General features: G+C 40.2%; 1 protein-coding gene across 1 annotated transcript in view; it reads left to right on the forward strand.

Annotated features, from left to right (window-relative positions):
• The window catches only part of SPATA16 (spermatogenesis associated 16), a gene marked incomplete at its 3' end in the record, with an annotated part of 219,168 nt that overhangs the window by 179,712 nt on the left and 15,555 nt on the right, over window positions 1-23,901 (forward strand). Inside the window, exons 8-9 of the mRNA XM_079705228.1 lie at window positions 8,240-8,404; window positions 11,017-11,100. Of these exons, the coding sequence (XP_079561354.1) occupies window positions 8,240-8,404; window positions 11,017-11,100 (249 nt within the window). The remainder of the gene's footprint in view (window positions 1-8,239; window positions 8,405-11,016; window positions 11,101-23,901) is intronic.

Here is a 23,901-nt window from a genome sequence, read left to right on the forward strand (position 1 = left end):
TTTGTTTGGTTTTGGTATCAGGGTGATGGTGGCCTTATAGAATGAGTTTGGGAGTGTTCTTCCCTCTGATATATTTTGGAAGAGTTTGAGAAGGACAGGTATTAGCTCTTCTCTAAATGTTTGATAGAATTCGCCTGTAAAGCCACCTGGTCCTGGGCTTTTGTTTGTTGGAAGATTTTTACCACATTTTTTTTTTTTTTTTTTGCGGTACGTGGGCCTCTCACTGTTGCAGCCTCTCCCACTGCGGAGCACAGGCTCCGGACGCGCAGGCCCAGTGGCCATGGCCCACGGGCCCAGCCGCTCCGCGGCATGTGGGATCCTCCCGGACCAGGGCACGAACCCGTGTCCCCTGCATCGGCAGGCGGACTCCCAACCACTGCGCCACCAGGGAAGCCCCTGTTGGAAGATTTTTAATCACAGTCTCAAATTCAGTGCTTGTGCTTGGTCTGTTTATATTTTCTATTTCTTCCTGGTTCAGTCTCAGAAGGTTGTGCTTTTCTAAGTATCTGTCCATTTCTTCCAGGTTGTCCATTTTATTGGCATATAGTTGCTTGTAATATTCTGTCATGATCCTTTGCACTTCTGCAGTATCAGTTGTTACTTCTCCTTTTTCATGTCTAATTCTATTGATTTGAGTCTTCTCCTTTTTTTCTTGATGAGCTTAACTAATGGTTTATCAATTTTGTTTGTCTTCTCAAAGAACTAGCTTTTAGCTTTACTGATCTTTGCTATTGTCTTCTTCATTTCTTTTTCATTTATTTCTGATCTGATCTTTATGATTTCTTTCCATCTGCTAACTTTGGGGTTTTTTTGTTCTTCTTTCTCCAATTGCTTTAGGTGTAAGGTTAGATTATTTGAGATGTTTCTTGTTGCTTGAGGTAGGATTGTATTGCTATAAACACTCCATCTTAGAACTGCTTTTGCTGCATCCCATAGATTTTGGGTCGTCATGTTTTCATTGTCATTTGTTTCTTGGTATTTTAGATTTCCTCACTGATTTCTTCAGTGATCTCTTGGTTATTTAGCAGCGTATTGTTTAGCTTCCATATGTTTGTATTTTTTTACAGTTTTTCCTTTAATTGATATCTACTCTCATAGTGTTGTGGTTGGAAAAGATACTTGATATGATTTCAATTTTCTTAAATTTACCAAGGCTTGATTTGTGACCCAAGATATGGTCTATCCTGGAGAATGTTCCATGGGCAGTTGAAAGTGTATTCTCTTGTTTTTGGATGGAATGTCCTATAAATATCAATTAAGTCCATCTTGTTAAATGTGTCATTTAAAGCTTGTGTTTCCTTATTTATTTTCATTTTGGATGATCTGTCCATTGGTGAAAGTGGGGTGTTAAAGTCTCCTACTATGATTGTGTTACTGTCGATTTCCCCTTTTATGGCTGCTAGCATTTGCCTTATGTATTGAGGCGCTCCTATGTTGGGTGCATAAATATTAATAATTGTTATATCTTCTTCTTGGATTGATCCCTTGATCATTATGTAGTGTCCTTATTTGTCTCTTGTAATAGTCTTTAAAGTCTATTTTGTCTGATATGAGAATTGCAATTCCAGCTTTCTTTTGATTTCCGTTTGCATGGAATATCTTTTTCCATCCCCTCACTTTCATTCTGTATGTGTTCCTAGGTCTGAAGTGGGTCTCTTGTAGACAGCATATGTACGGGTCTTGTTTCTGTATCCATCCAGCCAGTCTATGTCTTTTGGTTGGAGCATTTAATCCATTTACATTTAAGGTAATTATTGATATGTATGTTCCTATTACCATTTTCTTAATTGTTTGGGGCTTATTTTTGTAGGTCGTTTTCTTCTCTTGTGTTTCCTGCCTAAAGAAGTTCCTTTAGCATTTGTTGTAAAGCTGGTTTGGTGAGGATGAACTCTCTTAACTTTTGCTTGTCTGTAAATGTTTTCATTTCTCCATCGAATCTGAATGAAATCCTTGCTGGGTAGAGTAATCTTGGTTGTATGTTTTTCCCTTTCATCACTTTAAATATGTCCTGCCACTCCCTTCTGGCTTGCAGAGTTTCTGCTGAAAGATCAGCTGTTAACCTTATGGGGATTCCCTTGTATGCTATTTGTTGCTTTTCCCTTGCTGCTTTTAATATTTTTTTTTTTGTATTTAATTTTTGAGAGTTTGATTAATATATGTCTCGGCATGTTTCTCTTTGGGTTTATCCTGTATGGGACTCTCTGTGCTTCCTGGACTTGACTGACTATTTCCTTTCCCATGTTAGGGAAGTTTTCGACTATAATCTCTTCAAATATTTTCTCAGATGCTTTCTCTTTCTCTTCTTCTTCTGGGACCCCTATAATTCAAATGTTGGTGTGTTCAATGTTGTCCCAGAGGTCTCTGAGACTGTCCTCAATTCTTTTCATTCTTTTTTCTTTATTCTGCTCCCTGACAGTTACTTCCACCATTTTATCTTCCACGTCACTTATCCGTTCTTCTGCCTTAGTTATTCTGCTATTGATTCCTTCTAGAGTATCTTTAATTTCAGTTTCTGTGTTGTTCATCACTGTTTGTTTGCTCTTTAGTTCTTCTAGATCCTTGTTAAATGTTTTTTGTATTTTCTCCATTGTGTTTCCGAGATTTTGGATCATCTTTACTATCATTACTCTGAATTCTTTTTCAGGTAGGTTGCCTATTGCATCTTCATTTATTTGGACTTGTAGGTTTTTACCTTGTTCCTTCATCTGTGACATATTTTTTGTCATTTCTTTTTTTTTTTTTTTTTTTTTTTGATGGGTGGGGCTGTATTCCTGTCTTACTGGTTGTTTGGCCTGAGGCGTGCAGCACTGGAGTTTGCAGGCAGTTGGATAGAGCTGGGTCTTGGTGCTGAGATGAGGACCTCTGGGAGGCCTCACTCCAACTGATATTTCCTGGGGTCTGAGGTTCTCTGTTAGTCCAGCAATTTGGACTGAGAGCTCCCACCACAGGAGCTTGGCCCCAACCTCTGGCTTGGGAACCAAGGCCCTTCAAGCCAGTTGCTGGGGTTCCTCCCATCCCCTTAGGTGTCTGTGGTCCCCCACCAGTGCCTGGTAGGTGCCCTAATTGTATGTAGACACGAATCCTGCATTGTCCTAGTCTGCCATCTTGACTCTTCCCTCCACCTGGCAATTGATCTTTATATACCCTTAAGGTAAATTATCTAATCCCTTTCTCTGACCCAGGGAAAATATGCCCTTTCTACTTTCAGTCTTTAAAAAAGCCCAAAATAAGGCCTGATTTATGCTGTGCTATTTTACAAAATTTAAGCTATTGTATTGAAAATACATAAAGGGAACTCCTCATTAATGGGCTCTAAAGGCTGCAGATTTCCCCTTTTAAAATATTTTTCGAAAGGCCTTTAAGCTGGAAATTTTAAAGAATTCTTTTTCTGTGGTTTTAGTATTACATCGTTGATTTGATATTCTTACCTTACAAGGGGAACCAAGGGGGTTATCACAAACAGCTACTTAACATCTGTTCAGCAGTTTACCTGCTCAGTAACTTTATTCAGCATTTTATAAAAGCTATAAAACCCTTAATTTATTTGCATGATTTGTAATTCTATGCATTACAAATCCAAAAGCACATTTTTACTGATTTTCCTACCACATAGCTTCTTTCCCCTTCCTCACAGCCATGTTCCACTCAATTATCTCCCCTATACTACTACTACTAAGAAATCCATCTCTACCTTAGTCATCTTGCACTGTCATAACAAAATAGCATAGACTGGATGACTTAACCAACAGAAATTTATTTTCTCACAGTTCTAGAGGCTAGAAGTCTGAGATCAGGGTGCCAACATGGTCAGGTTCTGACAAACACCCTCTTCCTGGTTTGCAGTTGGCTAAAGACCCGCTTCCTGGCTTGCAGTTGGCTACTCTCTCTCTGTGTCCTAACATGGCAGAGAGCAAGCCCTCTGGTGTCAATTCTTATAAGAGCACTAATCCCAATATCAGGCCCTACTCTCACGACCTCATCCAACCCTAATTACCTCCCAAAGGCCCCATCTCCAAATACGTCACATTGGTCACTAGGGCTTCAACATAGGAATTTTGGGTGGACACATTCAGTTTATAGCGATCTCATTGGCTCTATTGCAAATTTTGAGTCTTGTTCTCCAATTCACAACCTCTTTCAGACACACACACACACCCTAACCAACCACCCCATCCTAATTAGAGATACACACACACACACACACACACACGCACACATCATCACTGTCATCATCAGGCTCTTTCAAGCAGTGGAAGCCTCGCTAGCAAGAACCATCACCATATAGTATTATTTCACCTCATCTGCACATGGTTAGCCTTGCAGTGCCAGCATGCTGGATGTTGGGGAGGTAATCTGTCTGTGCCCTGGCTCTTTGGGGCGATGCCCGCAGTACCTTGCTACTTGTCAGATACCCGCCACATCATCATCTGTTGCCAGCTCAGATCTCCCAGTGTGTTGTGAATGCAGGTTAGGCCAATCTAGGCATCATGCACTTTTTAAATGCTTCTAACACATTTTCTTTTCACGTTTCAAAGGGCATTCTGGCCACTTAGAAATGTGTATATGCATGTATCTCTATGTGTCCATAAAGTATTTTATAAAATCCACTTGAGTATTTAAGCATTGCATTGTCCTTATTAGCTGCGACCCTAGCTTGTGACACCTATAGATGAAGACTTTTGTCCAAGGCTGTGCTCTGGCTGTGTAACCCTAGGATGTCACTTAGCCTCTGAGCTGTTTTTTTCTCATTTATAAAATAAACTGTTATCTGCCATGCTCAACTCCCAGAGTTGTGAGACCAAAAGTATATAATCCACATTGAAGCACTTTGTAAAGTATTAAGAATTTTTAAAGTTTTAATTAATTGTATTGGTTTTCATTTGCTATGACAAAAGGACTGTTTTATAGACCCTTTTTCTTTATAAATGCTGTATACTTTGAAATTACATACTCTTCTAAAATGAAGACTGTGCAAGTGTCCTGTGGATTTTGAATTCTTTTCCTTAGATCACTGATGCACTCAGATCTCCTCACAAAGGCAGGATTAGAGGTGTCATCTCTAGCCATGGAGTAGATCTACTGCCCACAGTAGGGCTTGCCAGGGAACATGAATTTTCACCTCTTGCTATGAGGTGGTAGAAAGAGTTGGTGAAGGAGACAAAGACATTCCTGTTATAATGTTTCTCTCAGAAAATAATTCTCCTTACACTCTGACACCAGTTTCCTTACCTTTATAGATTCCTTTGTTAGGCACACAGCACACGGCCAGACAAGAATGATTCTGGCATTTTCAGAGTTATTGTCTAAAATATTCTCCCACCTTCCTATCTGGTGTCTTTTAATCTCACTGAACATCAACCCCATTCAACCAGTAGCTCTGCTCTAATGGTATTTTTTCTTCTCTGGATCTTTGTACTAATTATTTCACGTGCTACTGAATGCTGCTGTGCTTTTCCATTCATTAACTTTACTGGCTGCTGTCAGTTTGCACCTTATGTACTGTGCTTCCTGGGGTGTTAAAGAGTTAAAAATAATAAAATCTCTTGCCAGGCATGAAGCTTCCTTCACAGGCTGACTTGCTAAAAAATGACCTAACTAACCAGGTTTTGAATACCTTGTTAATTTTACTTTTAATTTCCTCCAAGTGAAGCACAAAAACTGTTTATATATGCACATTGGAAATGAACAATAATATGTGTTTCCTACCCCTTTTCTTTGCAATTAATGTTTCTATATGTTATGTCAAACGGAAATACATTCCCAATACTTGGGCTCTGTTTTTCAGCAGTATTATGCTGTGCCACTTATTTTCCAAACATTCATCCATACCTGCTATTAACTCTAGACAATTGTCTGGCTGAAGCTTTCATTTGAACTTGCTATTTACCTAACCTTCATTGTACCTGTGTGAGGTTTTATCTTCAATCTTGGCCACTTCATTACACTCTCTCCAGCAGCTAAGGAGCTCTTTGATCACTTCTGAAGTCTCATTGAGAGGGCTACTTCCCTTTAGATTTAGCCCTTGCTAGCATTAGATGTGAGCTAATTCCTTCATTTTTCATTATTTCCTTGATTTTCTTAAAGCATTCCTGCTGGCATTTATTTTTATTTTTTTCACTTTATCTCTCAAAAGCCCTAATCTTGTATAGGTAAAATATTAATCTTTAGTTTCCTGATGACCAAAACTGCATTTGGCTTGCGGGGGGGCGGGGAGGACTATTAGCAGTCAACTGTATCCTTTCCCTAGTGTCCTATTCATAAGGAGCACTTCCTGTTTTGCTATGCATCCAACAATCAAGCTAACAAAGCACCACTGCCTTCCACTATTTTTATTGTCCTGATGTTTTGGAAAATTACACTGATAGATTATGTTTCCAAGCAGGCCACAGTTGTTTCTGCACTTTGGAGTTGAGTCACTATACCACTTTCCTACAACCAGCCCCACTGTTTATTTTAAAGAAGGACAAAGAAAGTAATTTTTCTTCAGAAAGAAAACTGTTTCTCCTGCAACTTGCTTTCCTCTATTTGACAGTATCCATTGTTTAGCTACATGTTTAAACTCAGCGGGTGGGCTGGCTATTTCTTCAATTCAGAGAAGGGATCTCAAATCCACAATTTGCAGTCATTGCTCCTATAGGTTTATAGGTTTTCAGATAAATGATTAATTGGTAAGAACAAATTAGCAGGGATAAAGAGACATTAGTCAAATGGCAGAGAGAGATGTTAGGAAGAAATACAGCAAATACAATGCAACAGTGCTCAACCTTTCTTTATTACCAAGATTCTAGGAAAGTGCCAAATTCTAGAGGTTGGTGTCAATCAAGATATGTGTATGACATTTCAGAAAGGACTGCCTTCTAAATTCAAGTTAAAATTTCGATGCTCTTTAGTAATGCTAGTTTCTAATAATTTTTCTCCTTAGAAGAGAATATTTTAAGAAGGAAAAGTCACATCTGCCTTCTCTAATTTCTGGGAGAAAATCTGTTTAGCACAAACTAAAATAGTCCTTGTGCAGATACTAAGCTTTAAGGTAGTAGTTTATTCTCCAACTTCTGTTTGAGACATTTGAATATTTGATATTTGAATATTTGAATTTTTGTATAGCTAAAATTCATATTTCTAGGGCCACATATCAAGAGATTGTGATTCACTGAGTAAGGTCCAGAACGCTTCCTAGTTAACCAACAAGCCTAGTAATTCTGGTGCAGGTGGTCAAAGAGGAAACCTCCACTCCCCGACCGCATAAAGGGATGCCGCTCATCCAGGCTTCCACTTCTAAGCACCAAGATTCAGAATGACATCACCAAACTAAATCCTCCTGTGACTTCCCATTTCTCATCACCCTCCAAACATGACAGGAACCCTTAGATGACCCCTTATGTCAGAAGTACTTTTTCCTAAACAAAAATGTGAGAATTTTATGATAAACTTTGTCTCACCTATCAAGCAGTACAATCTGTATTAAACTTTTTAGAGAAGGTAACATGACCTCTCTATGGCTGGCAGTAGCAAACACAGAGGTAGGCCACCTTAATTATAAGTGTGCCCCATTTTAAGAAAGCCCAAAATACCAGTAGATTCATGGGGGTTGGTGTTCCTTACAAGTGCACAACAGTCTGTTTCAAGATGGTTCATGTCAGTTGCTGGAATGGTCCTAGGACCCAGAATAAATCACTAAAATGCCACAAGGAGAGGAGCCAGAGTCCATGGCCATCCAATGAGAACTAAAGATAAAAGCAAAGCTGGAGGTTTAATGTAAACCACTGGGCTAGACAGAAATCCACTTGCATAACATATTTCAGGATTCAACTTGCATAAGAAACCTTCCTTTGTATAAACAAGACAGTGGGCAACTCTTAACTCTTATGATGCCTTGGTGACATAGATAAAATCACCCCCGCTCAATGGACACAGCTCTGTGGGATCCCCACTGGGAGAGGGGAGCTCAGGTTCAATTTCAGTCCTTCTTTTCCCCTCATCCCAGATTCCTTAGGCAGGGCCACCCGCAAATCCTTCTCAACAGTGCTGCCAAGCGTTCCCTTTTATATATCAAGACATTCATCTGTTTGAAGGAAGGGTACAGACAATTCTCTAAAATAATAGAACATTTATTTGCACTAGATACCGTTACTTCAGAGGAGTTAAATATGTTATTATTTAGCTGACCTGACTTCAATCCCCGGAGAGAGGTTATTTCTGTGGTTTTGTTCTAAAACATTTCCTTCTACTGGGAGACTAGGGGAGTTTTCATGCGTGCTCAGGTGTGATGGAGAAGTTGCAATATGCCAGCCTCCTCAGCCAGCTGCAGAGAGTAAAGGAGCAGTCCCAGGTGATCAATCAAGCAATGGCCGAGCTAGCAACCATTCCCTACCTACAGGACATCAGTCAACAGGAGGCAGAATTGGTAAGCATTTGTTTTTCTTTGTTTAAGGCTTTCACAAGCCCTGAGCCAATAAAAGAGTGATATGGTCTGAAAAAGAATGTGACAATAAATGCAGTCTGAGGGCAAACTCCCCAACCCTCATGAAGCATTCTAATGAAGAAACTGGAAAATGTAGAAATGTGTGTGTGTATGTGTTTTATTTGCCCACCCTGACTAGCTTCCTTTTTTTTTTTTTTTTAATAGCAAGACCTTTGTGATATATGAAAATATGGAAGAGGGCTGATTATTCATATTTTGAGTCAGGCTTTTTTGTCTCAAGCAAAGTGAAATTTTAATACATTGTTTCTTAACTCCAAGATATGTTAATACAGGATTCTCTTCAATGGAAAAGTAAGAGGAAAAAACAGTAATTGCTGGATAGAAAACTGACCCTACAAAATCATCCATAGAATTTTCTTATTTACTTCTAATGTCACATATATGCTGGCAGTGCCAACACTCGCACGCATACGTACATTTAGTTAAGAGAGCTGTCTTGAGGGGAAAATGTAGTCAAATGGAGGGGTGTTTTTTTTTTAGCTGAATTTACCAGTTAACTCAGAAAACACAGAGCCTGTCAAAAACTAGTTCAAGAAATATCTTATAGAACAAATCTCCAAACAGGTGTGTATATTATAACCATAATTTATATTAGAAACAATAGCACCTCGTCTGAAAAACAATTATTAATCAGTGTGCTGGCCATTCAAGGAAAGGTAAAATTCACTCCATATAAAGCTCCTAATGTGTTGCTGGGAAGGGCTCTTTGAGGCTCTAATTGAATGTAGCGAAAACTAATTATAGACCTGAATTGAATTCACATAGCAAAGATGAGAACAACCCAAACTCATCACCTGTAATTTTCAGATAACTAAAGGAACCCTCCCTATGTGAGCTTTTAGAATTGTTACAAATTAATCAAGAAATGAACTGCCAACATTTATAACGTTCACCTGAACCTGTAAAAGTATATTAATAAATAGTGATATTCAAAGTAAGCATATAAAACTGAGTAGTTTTATATAATAAATAATATTTTATATAATAAATAATATTTTATATAATAAAATAATAAAACTCCACATACTAAACATTAAAACTATGAGAAAAAAAGTCTATTAGTCAAGAACTTACTAAGTCAAAACTGGCAATAATACTTTCTAAAGCTGTATGGTTATGTGCACAGAACACCTTCTAAAAGGCTGTTTATCCTACCATTCATAAGGCATTCAGGACTGCAGTAAGTATGGAGCTTTCAAAGTGCATATTATAGCCAATTTTAGATGATTAATGCTCCTCTGAGATAAAAGAAAGCGAAGAAAATGTTAATTTAAGAAGCTGGCACAGTGTTGATCCTGTCTTCCTGAAAAGCACATTCAAGATTTAAATGAAAAATACAAGAGAGTTTTCTGCACTTAGGTCTTCTTAACCACACATCTGCAGCCCCCTTTTTTTCTGGAAATTCTTATATTTCTAAATATACACAAAGAGCACAAAACTAGCATTATTAACATCGCTAACTAATGTGTTAGTGCAACATTCCACTACCCGAAACCTTGGAAAACAGGATTTCATGGGATATTTTCATAATTTATATTCCTACTAGAAAAAAAGTAAATGTATAGGGATGTATATGTGCAAGCCAAATATTTAAAAATCATGTATCTTGCAAGGATTCAACACCTTAAGTAATAGATTTTACTTTCCAGCTTCCAAGCATAGGTTAACCTAGATACAAACCCTCGAAACACCTTTTATGATGCTATATAAACAGTGACTACTCAGTAAAAGAGTTTTGAGTGACTCGACTCTCTACCCTCCTGCTTAAGCTCTGCAATATCTAAAGAACAGAAAGATTATCTAAGGGTTCATAATGTTTGACGCCATGGTGAACTGAGCTGGTATATGTTCATTTTTAGAGAACTTTCTTTTTTAGCTTTGAATATCACATGGCTTCATGTGGCCTCATTACTTTGCAACCACATATAAAGTGTGTGTATAGGATTATTTTAAATTGGAATATGGCAGTTCGGGGCAAAGGGTGGAATGTTTTAAACTTGCCTTTGAAACGGAACCTAAAAAAGTAATTCTGGTTATTTTGAAATTTTAGAAAAGAAAAGCATAGTAAAAGAACATAAATGAGCTAGATCCTTTAAGAGGCAATAAAACAACACAATTTTAGTATGGTCCTCTGGTGAGCTTTTGCATGATGCCTAGAATTATGATACATTAGCCTCAGGAGAAAATATTAAAATGTGTTCATGTACTACATGCCATTTCCTGAGAGAATTAACTACCACCTTCATTCTTTATAACCCAAATCCGTTTTTACAAAACATCAACACTTACTACATTAAAATCTATATGTTTTCTACAAATTTTCAAGAATCTTTCCATTGTTTCAGTATTTTATATCTGCAATAATACTTGGTAATGACTGAAGCAGAGATGAGGTGGCAGTGTTCATTGTCGGAAAGTTGAGTAATAAAATCATCAGCGTACAAATGATTTTTTAATTAGGTTTTAATCTGTGTATTTAGAGAAGTTATTTCTGTGTGAATTCCACACTGATAATTTTTATCTTGGTGCCACAGCTGCAGTCACTAATGGCAGATGCTATGGACACCCTTGAAGGAAGAAGAAACGATAAAGAACGTGTGTGGCATACAATTCAAAAGGTAAAACTTTCAGCTGAAGGAAAAAGACATATTATTCTCAAAGAAAATGTCCATCTTGGGTCAAATCCATTTAAAAGATAAAAAGAAAAGGAAATTCCTCGGGTTGTTTTATTGGTTGTTTTCTTTTTAAAATAAATGCAGCTCTCTCCCTGGAAGTGTAGCCAAAATCAAATATGGATTTATTTAATCTGTTTCCTAAGGACTGCTGCTTTTCTGACTGTGGTCATATGCTTTTATGGGTCTCTTATCACGCTCATTTTCATATTGTATTTTCGTTATCTGCTCCTTCATTATTGGTTATTATAGATATTTTTAAAGCCCTTTCATCAATGTTTTAGTTTGCTCCCCAACCCTTTCTCCCATAATTGTCACTTGAGGAATAATAGCTACATTTCAGGGAACTACAAATGAACTAGCACATTGATGTTTGGGGTGAAGGAGTAGCAGACGGGTTGTTAGAAAGAGAACATCCCTTCATTGGTTACCCGAGTTATGCAAAACAAGCACCGAGATGCACCTGGCCCCAGCTACTCAGGAGACTTGTGTGATACCACAGGCCCCTCTGGCAATGCAGGAAGGAGTAAGTAGTGTTGGGCCTCCAGTCCAGCTAAAGGTGATAAATTCTGATCAATCTACTCCTCACTCAGTCTCCTCCAATCACGGTAAGAAGCCACAAAGGGAGAACTGGTGTCAGGAGATGTGAGAAGAACAAACCAAAGAAGCCTTCAGTTTAAGAGGTAAAGTCAGCCATGAGGGATTCCAATGCATCTGCAGAAATGTGTGTCTTCTGTAATCAATTCAGAGGCCCTATGATAAATGAATAGAACAGAAATCAACTGAGCTCAGCAAATATTTGTTGGATATCTACTGTGCCTGAAAGAACACTGTATGTTAAGGATATTGTGCTGGACAAGACAAACACAGCCCCTGCCTATATGGGCCTACCCATCTAGGAAAGAAGACAGTTATTAAACAGCTACTTATAAGTTTACTATTATATTTAAAAAGTGGATGTTCAATGATCTGTGGGAACAAAGACAGGAATATAATCTGGTCTGAGAGATCAGAAAATCCATCTCTGAGAAAGTGATATTTATAAAACATTTAAAGGATAGTAGTAGTTATCCAGATGAAAAGGGAGATTTCTACACAGAGGAGTAAGTTTGTACCAAGAATGCTAAGAAAGCATGGCAAATTCAAAAACTGACAAAGGAACGAGGAACATATTTCAAAATGAAGTGCAAAGGCAGAAGAAGTCAAATCACAGAAGGTGTTAAAAATTACATTAAGGATTTTTTAAGGATCTGGTCCTAAAAACTATGTTTCGGGAAGTATTCATATTTATCTGATAAATATTTTTGAGACATCGCTAGGGCTGTAGTGGGAAAACAGATCGGGGCTACAGAAATTTGGGGAGGTCAGTTATAAGGAGGTGACTTGATGTACAGTGGTGGGCACAGAGATGGAGAGAAGCAGACAGATGTAAGAAATATTCAGGAAGCAAATATACACGCCTTATTCACTGATTGCATATGGGAGTTTAGAAAAAAGAAAAGGTTAGAATGATGCCCAGACATTGGGCTTAAGCCACTAGGCGGGGAATAGGAAGAGGTTCGCTGGTGCAAAGGAAGGAAGGAAATACTTCAACGAAACAGCTTTTGGCTGAGAACATAAACTCTTTCAGAGTCCAGAGAAACCACACCAGGTATTTGAAAGGGAATTTAATATACAGAATGGTTAACTGTGTATGAAATAGGTAACTGAAAAGGAAAACAATAATTCATCACCAAGGAAGCAATTAAAGGAAACAGCTACCACCCCCTAGGGCTGGAGAATCAAAGAGAAGAGGTTGCAATTACTAAAACTTACAAACTTGGAGCAGGGACCTGGCTGGGCCAAAACTCAGATCTCCTACGAGGAGGTGCTATATTTAGCTGGTGCTAGTGTCCCTGAACTTGGAGGAGGGGTCGTGAAGGGCTGAGACTTAGACTTCTGAGGAATGGGCACTAACTCACTGGTGCTGATGGGGAGTGAAAGAAGGCAGTTTTAATGGGGGTAATCTGACAACTTTTGGAAAAGCCAAATTCCACTGCTACTACAGAAAAGAATGTATGTTTCTGGAGCAAAGAAACTTTGCTGAATAGATGCTCACAGGAACTCCAAGCTGACAGAAGTCTGCAGCAAATAACCAGGAAGCAGCAAGTCCCTCCTTTCTCCTTGGGTTTTAGTGTCCCTCTATCGACCCCTATTGATGGAGACAAAGAGCTGGCAAAACAGAAATGGGGTTTCCAGAGTTCCAGTCCCAGCATCAAAGAGCTAATTACAGAAGGGTGGGTTTGGAGTTAAGAGACAATAGGCTAATAACTAGCCCAAAAGTGCACTGAACTTAGGGTGCCGGCAAGATATCCAAGGTGAAGTACAGGAGTCTGGAGTTCTGAATAGAAAATTGAATAGAGATAGAGTTTTCTAAGTCATTGGCAAATTGGTGGTAACTGAAATCATTTGAGTGGATGACGTGGCAGAGAAAGAGCGTATAAGAAGAAGAGAGGCTTGGGGAGCACATTTCAAATTTAGGAGGAGGCTAAGAAGGAATGGCAAGACGAACTGGAGCTAGAGGTAAACGAAATCCAATGCGCATGACAGTCAAGCGATATAATTAAATATTTCTGCTGACTATAGAAATAATTGTTTAGCACAGGGGGTAGCAAACTACAGTTCACAGGTCAAAACCAACCAACCACTTATTTTTGTAAATAGAGTTTACTGCACACAGCCATGCCATTCACTTAAGTATCATCTATGTCACCTTGGCCAAGTTGAGTAGTTGCCACAAAGACCATATAACTCACAAAGCCTAAAATATTTACTATCTGACCCTACACAAAAAGTCTTCTGTACCCTTATACCCTGGTTTAAAGCATTATCCCCCCCAGAAATATTTGCATTTGCACAGTAAATATTTATAGTTGCAAATCCAAGAGATAACAGAATAGTCCAATTATGAAATTCCAAGGACTAGCCAAACAGGTGGAAGAGTGATTGACATTCGTCTATACCTGCCTGCATCTTGTAGACAACCACCAGTTTCACCTCACCCTACACTAGTGTTCTGATGCCCACATTCATAGGTGCATTTAGCCCGCAGCTTCCCGCTTTGCCCTTATTGCAGTTATCTATTGCTGTGTTAAAAATCATCCCAGATATAGTGGTTTAGAATGACAACGTTATTTCTCACAGTTCTATGTGTTGACTAGACTTAGCCAGGTGGTTCTTGCTTCAGTGTCTCTCATGCAGTTCAATCTCGTGGCTTCTGTGCCTGGGACTGGAGAAGTCACCTGAAGGCTAAAATGGACTGGACTCCAAGATGGCTCACACATGTGGTGACAGCAGATACTAGTCAGCTGAGACACTGACTGGAGTGCCTAAATGTGGCCTCTCCATGTGAATTAGGCTTTAAACAGCACCACAGCTGGGTTCCAAGAGGAAGTATCTCGAGAGAAAGGGAAGTATTGAAAAACCACCAGTCCTCTAAAAGGCTAGGCCCAGAACTGGCATGGCAACTGCCACCATATTCTATCGGTCAAAGCAGTCACAGGCCAGCCCAGAAGCAGGGGATTGGAGAAACAGATTCCAATTCTGCAAGGAGGAGTGATATGTGCATTTGTGGAAAGAATGAAATGATAGCATCCATCTTGGAGATGAGCTTTAGCAGTAGAGCCATGGATCAGGGCCCCGGGCTGGAAAACATACTGCAAGCAAGCAGGAGTCAGGAGAATAGTCAAGTCAAGGCCTCTGAGACTGGAACACGTCACAGCCACTCAACCCAACCACTGCGTATCTAGAAAGACTTACTGGTGAGCAGCCAATCTTTCCAAATTAAAAGCCCTGGTAATGATCTTAGCTTTCTAAATGGAAGCTCCTGAGAGGTCTTTAGGAAGATGTGAATGGGAAGGAACGCGGTGCCAAATTTTTCCCAAGGGCTTTTAATTTGGTCAGTGTGACTCTACAAAGCATGATCGTATCACTTTCAGACGGTTCCAGTAGCAAGTAAGTAATTTCCTTTTACTGCTACAGAGTTAATTTGCATGTGCAGGAAAAAAATAATAATTTTTATAAAAAGCTAATTGTACAAGCTACACCGTGTTCTGAGCCCACTAGAAGTTGATATCAGCATCACCACCTCTGAGATCTGTTATCTGTAATAGAAACAGCTGTTGTACCTAATGAAAACACTTGAAATTTTCATCTGAAGCAGAATTATAGCAGCACCTCCTAGTTCCACGGAGTTAAAGGGTTTGTCACAATCCCTATTACCTAACACAATTTTCAGGGCTCCACTTTGTTACAGGTCTATAAAAAGACTGTCAAGATGAAGCCTGATTCATGAGTGCTGACCTCCTGTCTATATTTTGTTATCTTTGAGATTTCTCTAAGAACCCAGAAAGAGAAAGAATGAGAAAATTCTGGGCTTTTTTCCTGATTCACCAGAACTAAAATACTGTGTATTCTTTATAGAGTTTTAGGAAAGTGGCTCTTGTTTTTGTTTGGCTTTACAGAGTATTGGCTTTCCAGTAATTAATTCCAGAAAGATATATGTATGTTGGTTTAGCTGTGCAAATACAAAAATAAGCAGATTGTGTCAAAAAAAGGGTAAATTTTCTTGTGTTGGAAAGTCCCATGCCATGACAGGACTCTTTAAATAAGAGTATCACACTTTGCTTAGTTTTAGCCTGTAACAAAAATACCTGAGAAAACACACCCTTCTGAATATCCCACAGGTCCTGTTATCACACTGCTCATTCCTGCATTCAGTGATTGGGGCAGACACTGTCCCAGATGCTGGACATATAGCAGTGAAAAAGCAGTGCCCTCATGATGTTTGCATTCTGCTAGAGAAAAGTAGGCAATAAACTACCTAAAGAAATATGGAATATAAGGAATAAATGCCATGGCTGGAGAAAGCAGGAAAGGAAAATGGAAAGTACAAGATGACTGCAACTGCAATAGAATAATCAGGGCAGGATCCACCAAGCTGATAACTGAACAAATATCTGAAAGAAATGCAAACCATGCAAATATCTGGTGAGAAGCATTCCAAGTAAAGGAAACAGCAAACTCAAAACCCTGAGACTGGAGGGTGCCTGGCACGTACAAGGATCTGCAAGGAGGGCAAGGTGACTGGAGTAGAATGACACGAGTAATACGAGATGAAGTGAGAGAGCAGAGGAGGTAATGTTTTGTCAAACAGAAAAACAGAAAACACTCTAAGCTGCTCAGGTGAGAAGACATGGAAGGGGGCATGGGTGGAATCAGGAAGACCAGTTAGGAGGTTACTGCAATGATAGCAGAGAGTGATAACGATGGCTGGAACCCAAGGTTGCGTGGCTTGAACCTTGAACCTAGATAGTGGCAGTGGACATGAGAAGTGGTCTGATTCTGTCTTCTATCCATAAGAAGAACAAAGACTTATTTACAGGGAGGCTAGTACAGTAAAAAGCACCCTGAACTAGCGATTCAGAGACCTGGGTCTGTCACAAATTAGCTCAGAAGCCACATCCTTTCTCTAGGCCTCAGTTTTTTCATCTGTAAAATAAAGATATTGAGCTAGAAGATTCAAAATCCCCTCCCAGCTCTGAATAAATGGGTCTTTTGAAAGCCAGATCATCAAAAGGAGAGTTAATGTTTACTGAGCTCTTAATATGGGTCAACACTCTCCTATTCACTTTACATACACCAACGCACTAACCCTCACATAAGATAAAATGTATAATTTATTAAACAGAGAAGTTTACCAGTTTTCCTAAAGTCACACAGCCAGTAAGTGGTAGAACCAGGACTTGATCTGGCCTTAGAGCCTAATCTCTTTCTTGATAGAAGCCCAAGCTTTGTGCAACCTGAAAAAGCCCAACTGACCACCATTGTTTTATATATGGCTGAGCATTCAGGTGTGAAGCCAAATGGGGAATTATGATGGCCTCCAATCAAAGTGGAATCTGGCCATAAACTAGCCCAGTGTGTCTGTCTTCAATTCTCAAAATAAAGTTCTTTCTATCTGAGCCAAAGAAGTCACTGAAGAATTTTCGGTTTAGTCTACCTTTGTGATCCACGCATATAGGATCCTCCTCCTCTGTACCTTAGTTTTCCATCTCTAACCAGAAAGAATACAGAGTCTCAATCTACAAAATCTTGACCATGAATTCAGCTCCCACTTGTGGGACCTTGGGCAAGTCACAGCCTACTGAGAAATACAGTGTGTTCATACCCTTACCACCTATAGAGCCTATGATTTTGGGTTACTTAGCATTGAATCCTAAGGCCCATTATGAACTAAGCCTGAAGAGAAACAGAAAAAGGAATCTTTAGAAAAAGGAGTCTTTTAAAAAAAACGTGCCAACTGTTAAGTTGGAACATTCTTATTTCTTCTCACCAGAGACTCAGTTTAGAGAAACATTTAAGCAACACTGTCTACAACTCAGAAGACAAAGCTGCTGGCTCTTAATTTACAAAGTCTAAATTTCACACTGCAAAGATCAGAATTTAATCTGGTATGACATAAAATACTGTCTTATTCTGATCTGCCTCTAGATCTCTGATTTGAGACTAAATAAAGAGAAATAAAACTTTGTTACTTTACAAGTAGTGAGAGAAATACTTCAGCATCTAATCATTATCCTATGAATTTTCATGAGAAGAAATGCTACCTTACAATTTCTTCAGATATTAAAATATAACACAGTACATCATAATCTTTAATAAGTCCAATGAATGGAGTTAAGGTAGATATCTTTAAACCATCCATATGAACTTATTCAAAATGATTTAGCTTTTGGGGTTCCTTTATCTCTTGAAATCTTAACTTATAAATCATACTCATCCTCACTGTCATACAGGAATGACATTCACTGATATAGTAATTTGGTCTTTTAAGATAAAAATGGGATAGAACTGTATGTCACTTAACTCTGTTCTGTGCAAAGCTGTTGCCATAGGCAGAGCAAGAAGTGGAGAGTACAAATTCAGATATGGGCTGGGGCAGTTGGTTGAAGACGAAAGAACAAATTGGAACATTTTATTTACTTTCCACATCAGCATTCAAACCTGAGTCCTTCCAGGAGCTCCGCTGAGAGAGATTGCCCATGTGGCACTATCATTCATCAGCCAGTCATCTGGGCTGACTAATACGCGGTTGGGGGCTGCAGTTGTGTCTCTGACAGTGCTGCTGTCTTTTCAAAGATTCAGCAACCGCACCACTCATTTGCAAAGCAGGTTGTCCAGCAATCAGGCTTTTCCTGTGTGTCTTGTTCTTTAAGGAGTCTCCACAGATTTATTGCAATTTGATTGTGAATCTTCCCAGCTTCTGGTTATGGGTTTCCTCGTTAGCATATCTCCAAATTCCTTTAGAGCATGTGCTCTGAGCACTGCTAAGCAGTTCCATCCGTGGCATGGTGCAGACCATCGTGCACAGAAACCAAAGTGCTCTTATTGCTGACCAGGCCGAGGGGAAGGGGCAAGGAAGCAAGGCCCAAGGGGCTGAGAGGCCAGGTGCCGTGATAAATGACTGAGGTTCCGGGGATGAATGAGTCTGTGCCAGTAGGCTTCTAAGCCGGCAATCGTAGTGGAGGAGCCACCGGCCAAAGCCCTGGCAGAACCTCCTGACTGCGGTCAGAGGCTGAGCCCTGGGGCTGTCAGACCTGGAGGGAGGACCTCATCCTCACATGGACAGCAAAGCCACGTCTAGCCTGGCGAGTGGAGAAAGCCAAGAGCCTTGGTTTTGGCCATGTCCCCTGGCCACTGTGCAACACTCCAAACCGATGCTGAATTTCAATCACCATTTAAGCCAAACAATTATCTTTCTCCTCTGACTTAAAGGAAAAAAATATGTAGTTCATTTGTTAAACATTTTCAACAGCTGCGTTTGCTAATCACTCCCTTTCCACCTGTACTTGGCCTCTCCTCCAAAACTGGGAGTACCTCTTTTATATACTTTGTTGGCTGAAATTATTCTAAAACTTTGATGATTTGGCAGGAAATTTCTGCAGCAGAAGCATTTCTGTGCAGGAGTCAGATCTAGCATGGCCCTCATCTAGGGAGCATGAATCCAGGAACTGTGTCTTTTTACCAGGAGCTATCAAGGGGCAGACAAAACTAATCAGCCATTTATTAGGTGCTCATATACTTAATAAAATACTGTGATATCCAACAAATTATCAAACTCTGTTAGTCTGAAGTTTGCTTTTGAATAACTATCACAATAGAAACATATTATAGAAAAATTTATTTCAGGTAAACAATTAACTTAATGTGATAAAAAATTAATAATGTGATGACAAATATCATCAGTGATGACTACTGATCTCTTAGTATATGCCAAGCACTTCAAGAATTTATCACAGAGACTTCCCTGGTGACGCAGTGGCTGAGAGTCCGCCTGCCAATGCAGGGGACACGGGTTCGAGCCCTGGTCCGGGAGGATCCCACATGCCACGTAGCAACTGAGCCTGTGCGCCACAGCTGCTGAGCCTGTGCTCTAGAGCCCACGAGCCACAACTACTGAGCCCGTGTGCCACAACTACTGAAGCCCACGCACCTAGAGCCCCGTGCTCTGCAACAGGAGGGGCCCCCACAATGAGAAGCCCGCGCACCACACCGAATAACCCCCGCTTGCCACAACTAGAGGGAGCCCGTGTGCAGCAATGAGTACCCAATGCAGCCAAAAATTAATTAATTAAAAAAAAATTTTTTTTTAATTATCACATTTAATGACTGCAACAATCCTATGAGAGATATGTCATTATCTCTCCTTTGAAAGACGAGGAAAAGAGCTTCATAGAATTAACAAGGAAACAAGCCTATGTTTGTTAGGGACAGTATTTGGTTTTGAATCAGGTTTGTCTGGGTCAAAGTCTCTGTTCCTAGTCATTAGCTAGCACACTTATAGTAAACCACAAATGCAGCTACTAAAAGTCAATGGCACAAAGAACACTGCCTGACCCAAGCTCAGTTTCCGTAAGACAACCAAAGGGACGATCTTTGAGTCTGCTTCTCAGCAGTGAGTGGGATAGGAGCATTGCAGGCATCTGTCCTTCTCTAGATCACAGCTCACAGACCCACCTGGCGACTTACCCAGACCACTTTGCAGCAGCTGCCTGACCAAATCTGAACCCTGGCACCCACTATCCCCTGGATCATGCTACTCCTACTGTCCTCCTTCACCACCTCTCCCTTTATAGACATATCTGTTTAGGGTGCTTTGACAGGTCACCATTTTCCTTCTTCCTGCAACATCAGCACCCCAAGAAAACAGCTTGGAAGTCTCGTTTTTCCTGTAATATATTTACTGTTGCTCCAAGGGTCACTTTCTGGTGAGATATCTGAATAAGTATTTTGAAATGCACCAGGATCTCAATGAAAACATAATTTCAGAAGCACATTATCACTGTAATCCCTCCACAGCTTACCTCACAGCACAGAGGCCTTGTGGCCAGGACTGGACAGCACACTGTTTACTCCTCCACTTCCAGGACCCCCTCCCTGCCTGTCCTACTAGGGAGCTAATAATATAGGGAGGTGACTAAAACAGAAATTGGAAATGCTCAGATGACTCCAAACCTATCAGCATTTTTCTCTCTGTAAAGGCTTTTCAAAATGAATCTTTCACAAGTTCAGTGAAATATTCTGGGGCAAGGGAGGGGAGCATATATCTCAATTTCATTTTGAACTAAAGAGTGAGTTTGCTGTTCATTCTAAAAGTTACTTTCTCTAAATTACCTAGTATCTCTTTTACTTGGCAGCCCAGAATTTACTGCATGTGTTTTATACATTAAGTTTTGCAATCCTTTGTAATTCTAAAGAATAACAAAATATCAGCTTATACCACTTGGTAGCTAAATGAACAATAGGACATCTTCTCATTCTATATTGAAAGTGAGATTAATACAGAGTTCAGAGCAATTGACTTGTCACTCATTCAGTCATTTATAGTGTACTCATTATACCTTTCATCTTTTGGAGAAGGGTAAAAATAAAAGTACCTTTACATGCAGCCCTAAAGGAAGGTATGGGGTCATTTATCATTTCGATTATGACTTTCTTAAAATGGTACATGTGGAGGAGGGAACAAGACTGTAATCAAAAACACATACAAATGCCATAAGCGCCAACACGCCCATATCTCTTAGCATCATTAAAACTGGATGTGTAACACATATGTGTACTCTGCTAATATGGCTTTCTGCTGGAGAAGAGATTCTGGAGAAGAATATGAGGTGGCTGGTGAAAAGATGCATATGGACCAATGTTAGAGATCCTAACCCAGAGATAGGATAAAGTTAGGCTTCTTTCTTACTGAATTGAAAGGAATTCGAGAAGCTTTTAACTTCCCAATACCTCTTATGAAGAGGAGATCCCCTTCAGCTTCATTGATTCACTTCATCATACTGATGATGATTTTTAGAAGCAACTGGGAAAACAGATACAAGAAATAAAAGTACATCTCCCTGAGGAACAGAGGTCAGAAATCATTTTTTAAAGCCGTGATAGAGGGCTTCCACTTTCAGGAATATGGAGGAGACATGCTCTTCCCTATTCCTCACATTAAGTGAAACCTTGGACATTATGTACAAATATAAGACTCTGAAAGGTGGAATGAAAAGGGAAATGACCTAAACACATGGGGACCTGAGCAATAACATGGTGATGAGTTCATTGGATTTTTATTTATTTATTTTTTTTGCCTCATACATTCCACACTTCTTGATGACGAAACCCGGTAACCCAGAAACACTGACATGTGCAGACAAAAAAAAAAAAAACCAACAAAATCCAGCTCCCTCCAGCCAAAGGACAAGGAAAAAGGCAGCCTAGCAAGACAGAAAGCTCTTAGGCAATAATCATCCTACTCCAGCCAAACACCACAGAAAAAAGACGGTGATCCAACCCCAGCCATGTCAGCAAAGCCCAAGTGAGGAGTTAAGACTTCTTCCCTCACTGGGCTATAATAAGGTGTCTCAACCTTCCCACCTGAAAAGGGTGGTGTCAAAGAAACTAACTGGGAGCCTAGATATTCGTCCCCACTGGGTGTGGTGTCAGAGGAAGCCTAGTAGACAGTCAGGATTTTCACCACCCACCAACAATCATGAGCCTGCCTCCTCGTTGTGATGTCAGTGGAGGTCACATGGGGAGCAGTGATGAGGTACTGCTGGAGAGGTATCAGTGGAAACCTAGTGAGGAGTTTGAATGCTCATGCCAAGCCAGAAGTAATGAGGAACCCCTCCCTCAAGTGTCAATGGAGCCTGAGTGTGGAACCTGAACTTCTGTCCCCACCTGGCAGTAATGAGGCAATGTCTTTCCCACCTATTGCCATAGCAGTGTCAGAAAATCCAGCTAAAGCAGAAAGCTTAAATAAGATCCAGACTCTCATAACACTTATACCCCACGTGTCCAGATTTCAATCAAAGGTCATGCATCATACCAAGAAACAGGAAGATCTCAAACTGAATAATAAAAGACAACCAACTGATGCTAACACAAAGATGTTAGAGCTATTATAATTATCTGACAAAGATTTTAAAGCAGCCACCATAAAAATGTTCTAATGAGCAATTAGAGACATCTTAAAACAAATTTTAAAATATGATATCAGACTATACTACAAAGCTATAGTAATCAAAACGGTATGGTACTAGAACAAAAACAGACACATAGATCAATGGAACAGAAAAGAGAGCCCAGAAATAAACCCACACACTTATGATCAATCAATCTATGACAAAGGAGGCAAGAATATACAATGGGGAACAGAAAGTCTCTTCAGTAAGTGGTGCTGGGGGTCCCTGTGGCAGAGAGCAGGGTGAGAGGCCAACCATGGCCTTCTCCCCAGGCCCTCCAGGCCCCCTGGCCTTGGAGCCACAAGGTGAGCTGGGTGTCTGGGGACAGGCTAAGGGCTGTGTCCCATGGAGCCCTGGAGCCCTCACCATGGCCACCCACCAGCTGTGCTCAGGCCTTGAGGCAGCGGTGAACCCCTCCCCAAATCCCCGCCTCTGAGACCTCATGGCAGCAATGTCTCCATGGGTCACAGTCCATGGAGGCTTCAGCAAGTGAAGGATATGCACACTGCCATTCAGGCTTGTCAGCTCCCCCATCTCAGCTGTCCTCTGCTTCCTGCATCTCTCCAGTCTCCTAAATAACCACCACCACCTGCCCTAGAAATGGGATCTGGGCTTGGACCCAGCTGACTTGATTTGAGCTTTAAGCTCCCAAGTCCTCCAGCCCATCAGCCACCTCTGAGAGACTGAGGTTGACACCCAAGGAGACACCCACTCCACATCCCTGGTACGATGTCTAAGGAGCTACTATCTGGATTTGGAGTCAAGACGACCCTCACCCTTGACTCACATGTTCCTCGATGTGTCTGGCACAGAGAGCCAGCCACTGTTCTAAAGATGACTTCCTTTTATTAATCTTCCTTTGAGAGAAAGAGGCTAATAAGGAGAGGAACTTGCAGAGAACTCTTCTAAAGAGTCCGAAAGAAACAAGAACACAGCCAGAAAAAATCGGGACTTAATAAATAACAAGCAAAGGAAATCATCAACAAACGAAAAGAGAACCTACAGAATGGGAGAAAATATTTGCAAACAATGGAACCAACAAGGGGTTAATTTCCAAAATATACAGACAGCTCATACAGCTCAATATCAAAAAAACAAACAACCCAATCCAAAATTGGGCAGAAAATCTAAATAGACATTTCTCCAAAGAAGACATGCAGATGGCCAATAGGCACATGAAAGAATGATCAACATC

The sequence above is a fragment of the Hyperoodon ampullatus genome (genome assembly GCF_949752795.1).
Source record: "Hyperoodon ampullatus genome assembly, chromosome: 5".
NCBI lineage: Eukaryota > Metazoa > Chordata > Mammalia > Artiodactyla > Ziphiidae > Hyperoodon > Hyperoodon ampullatus.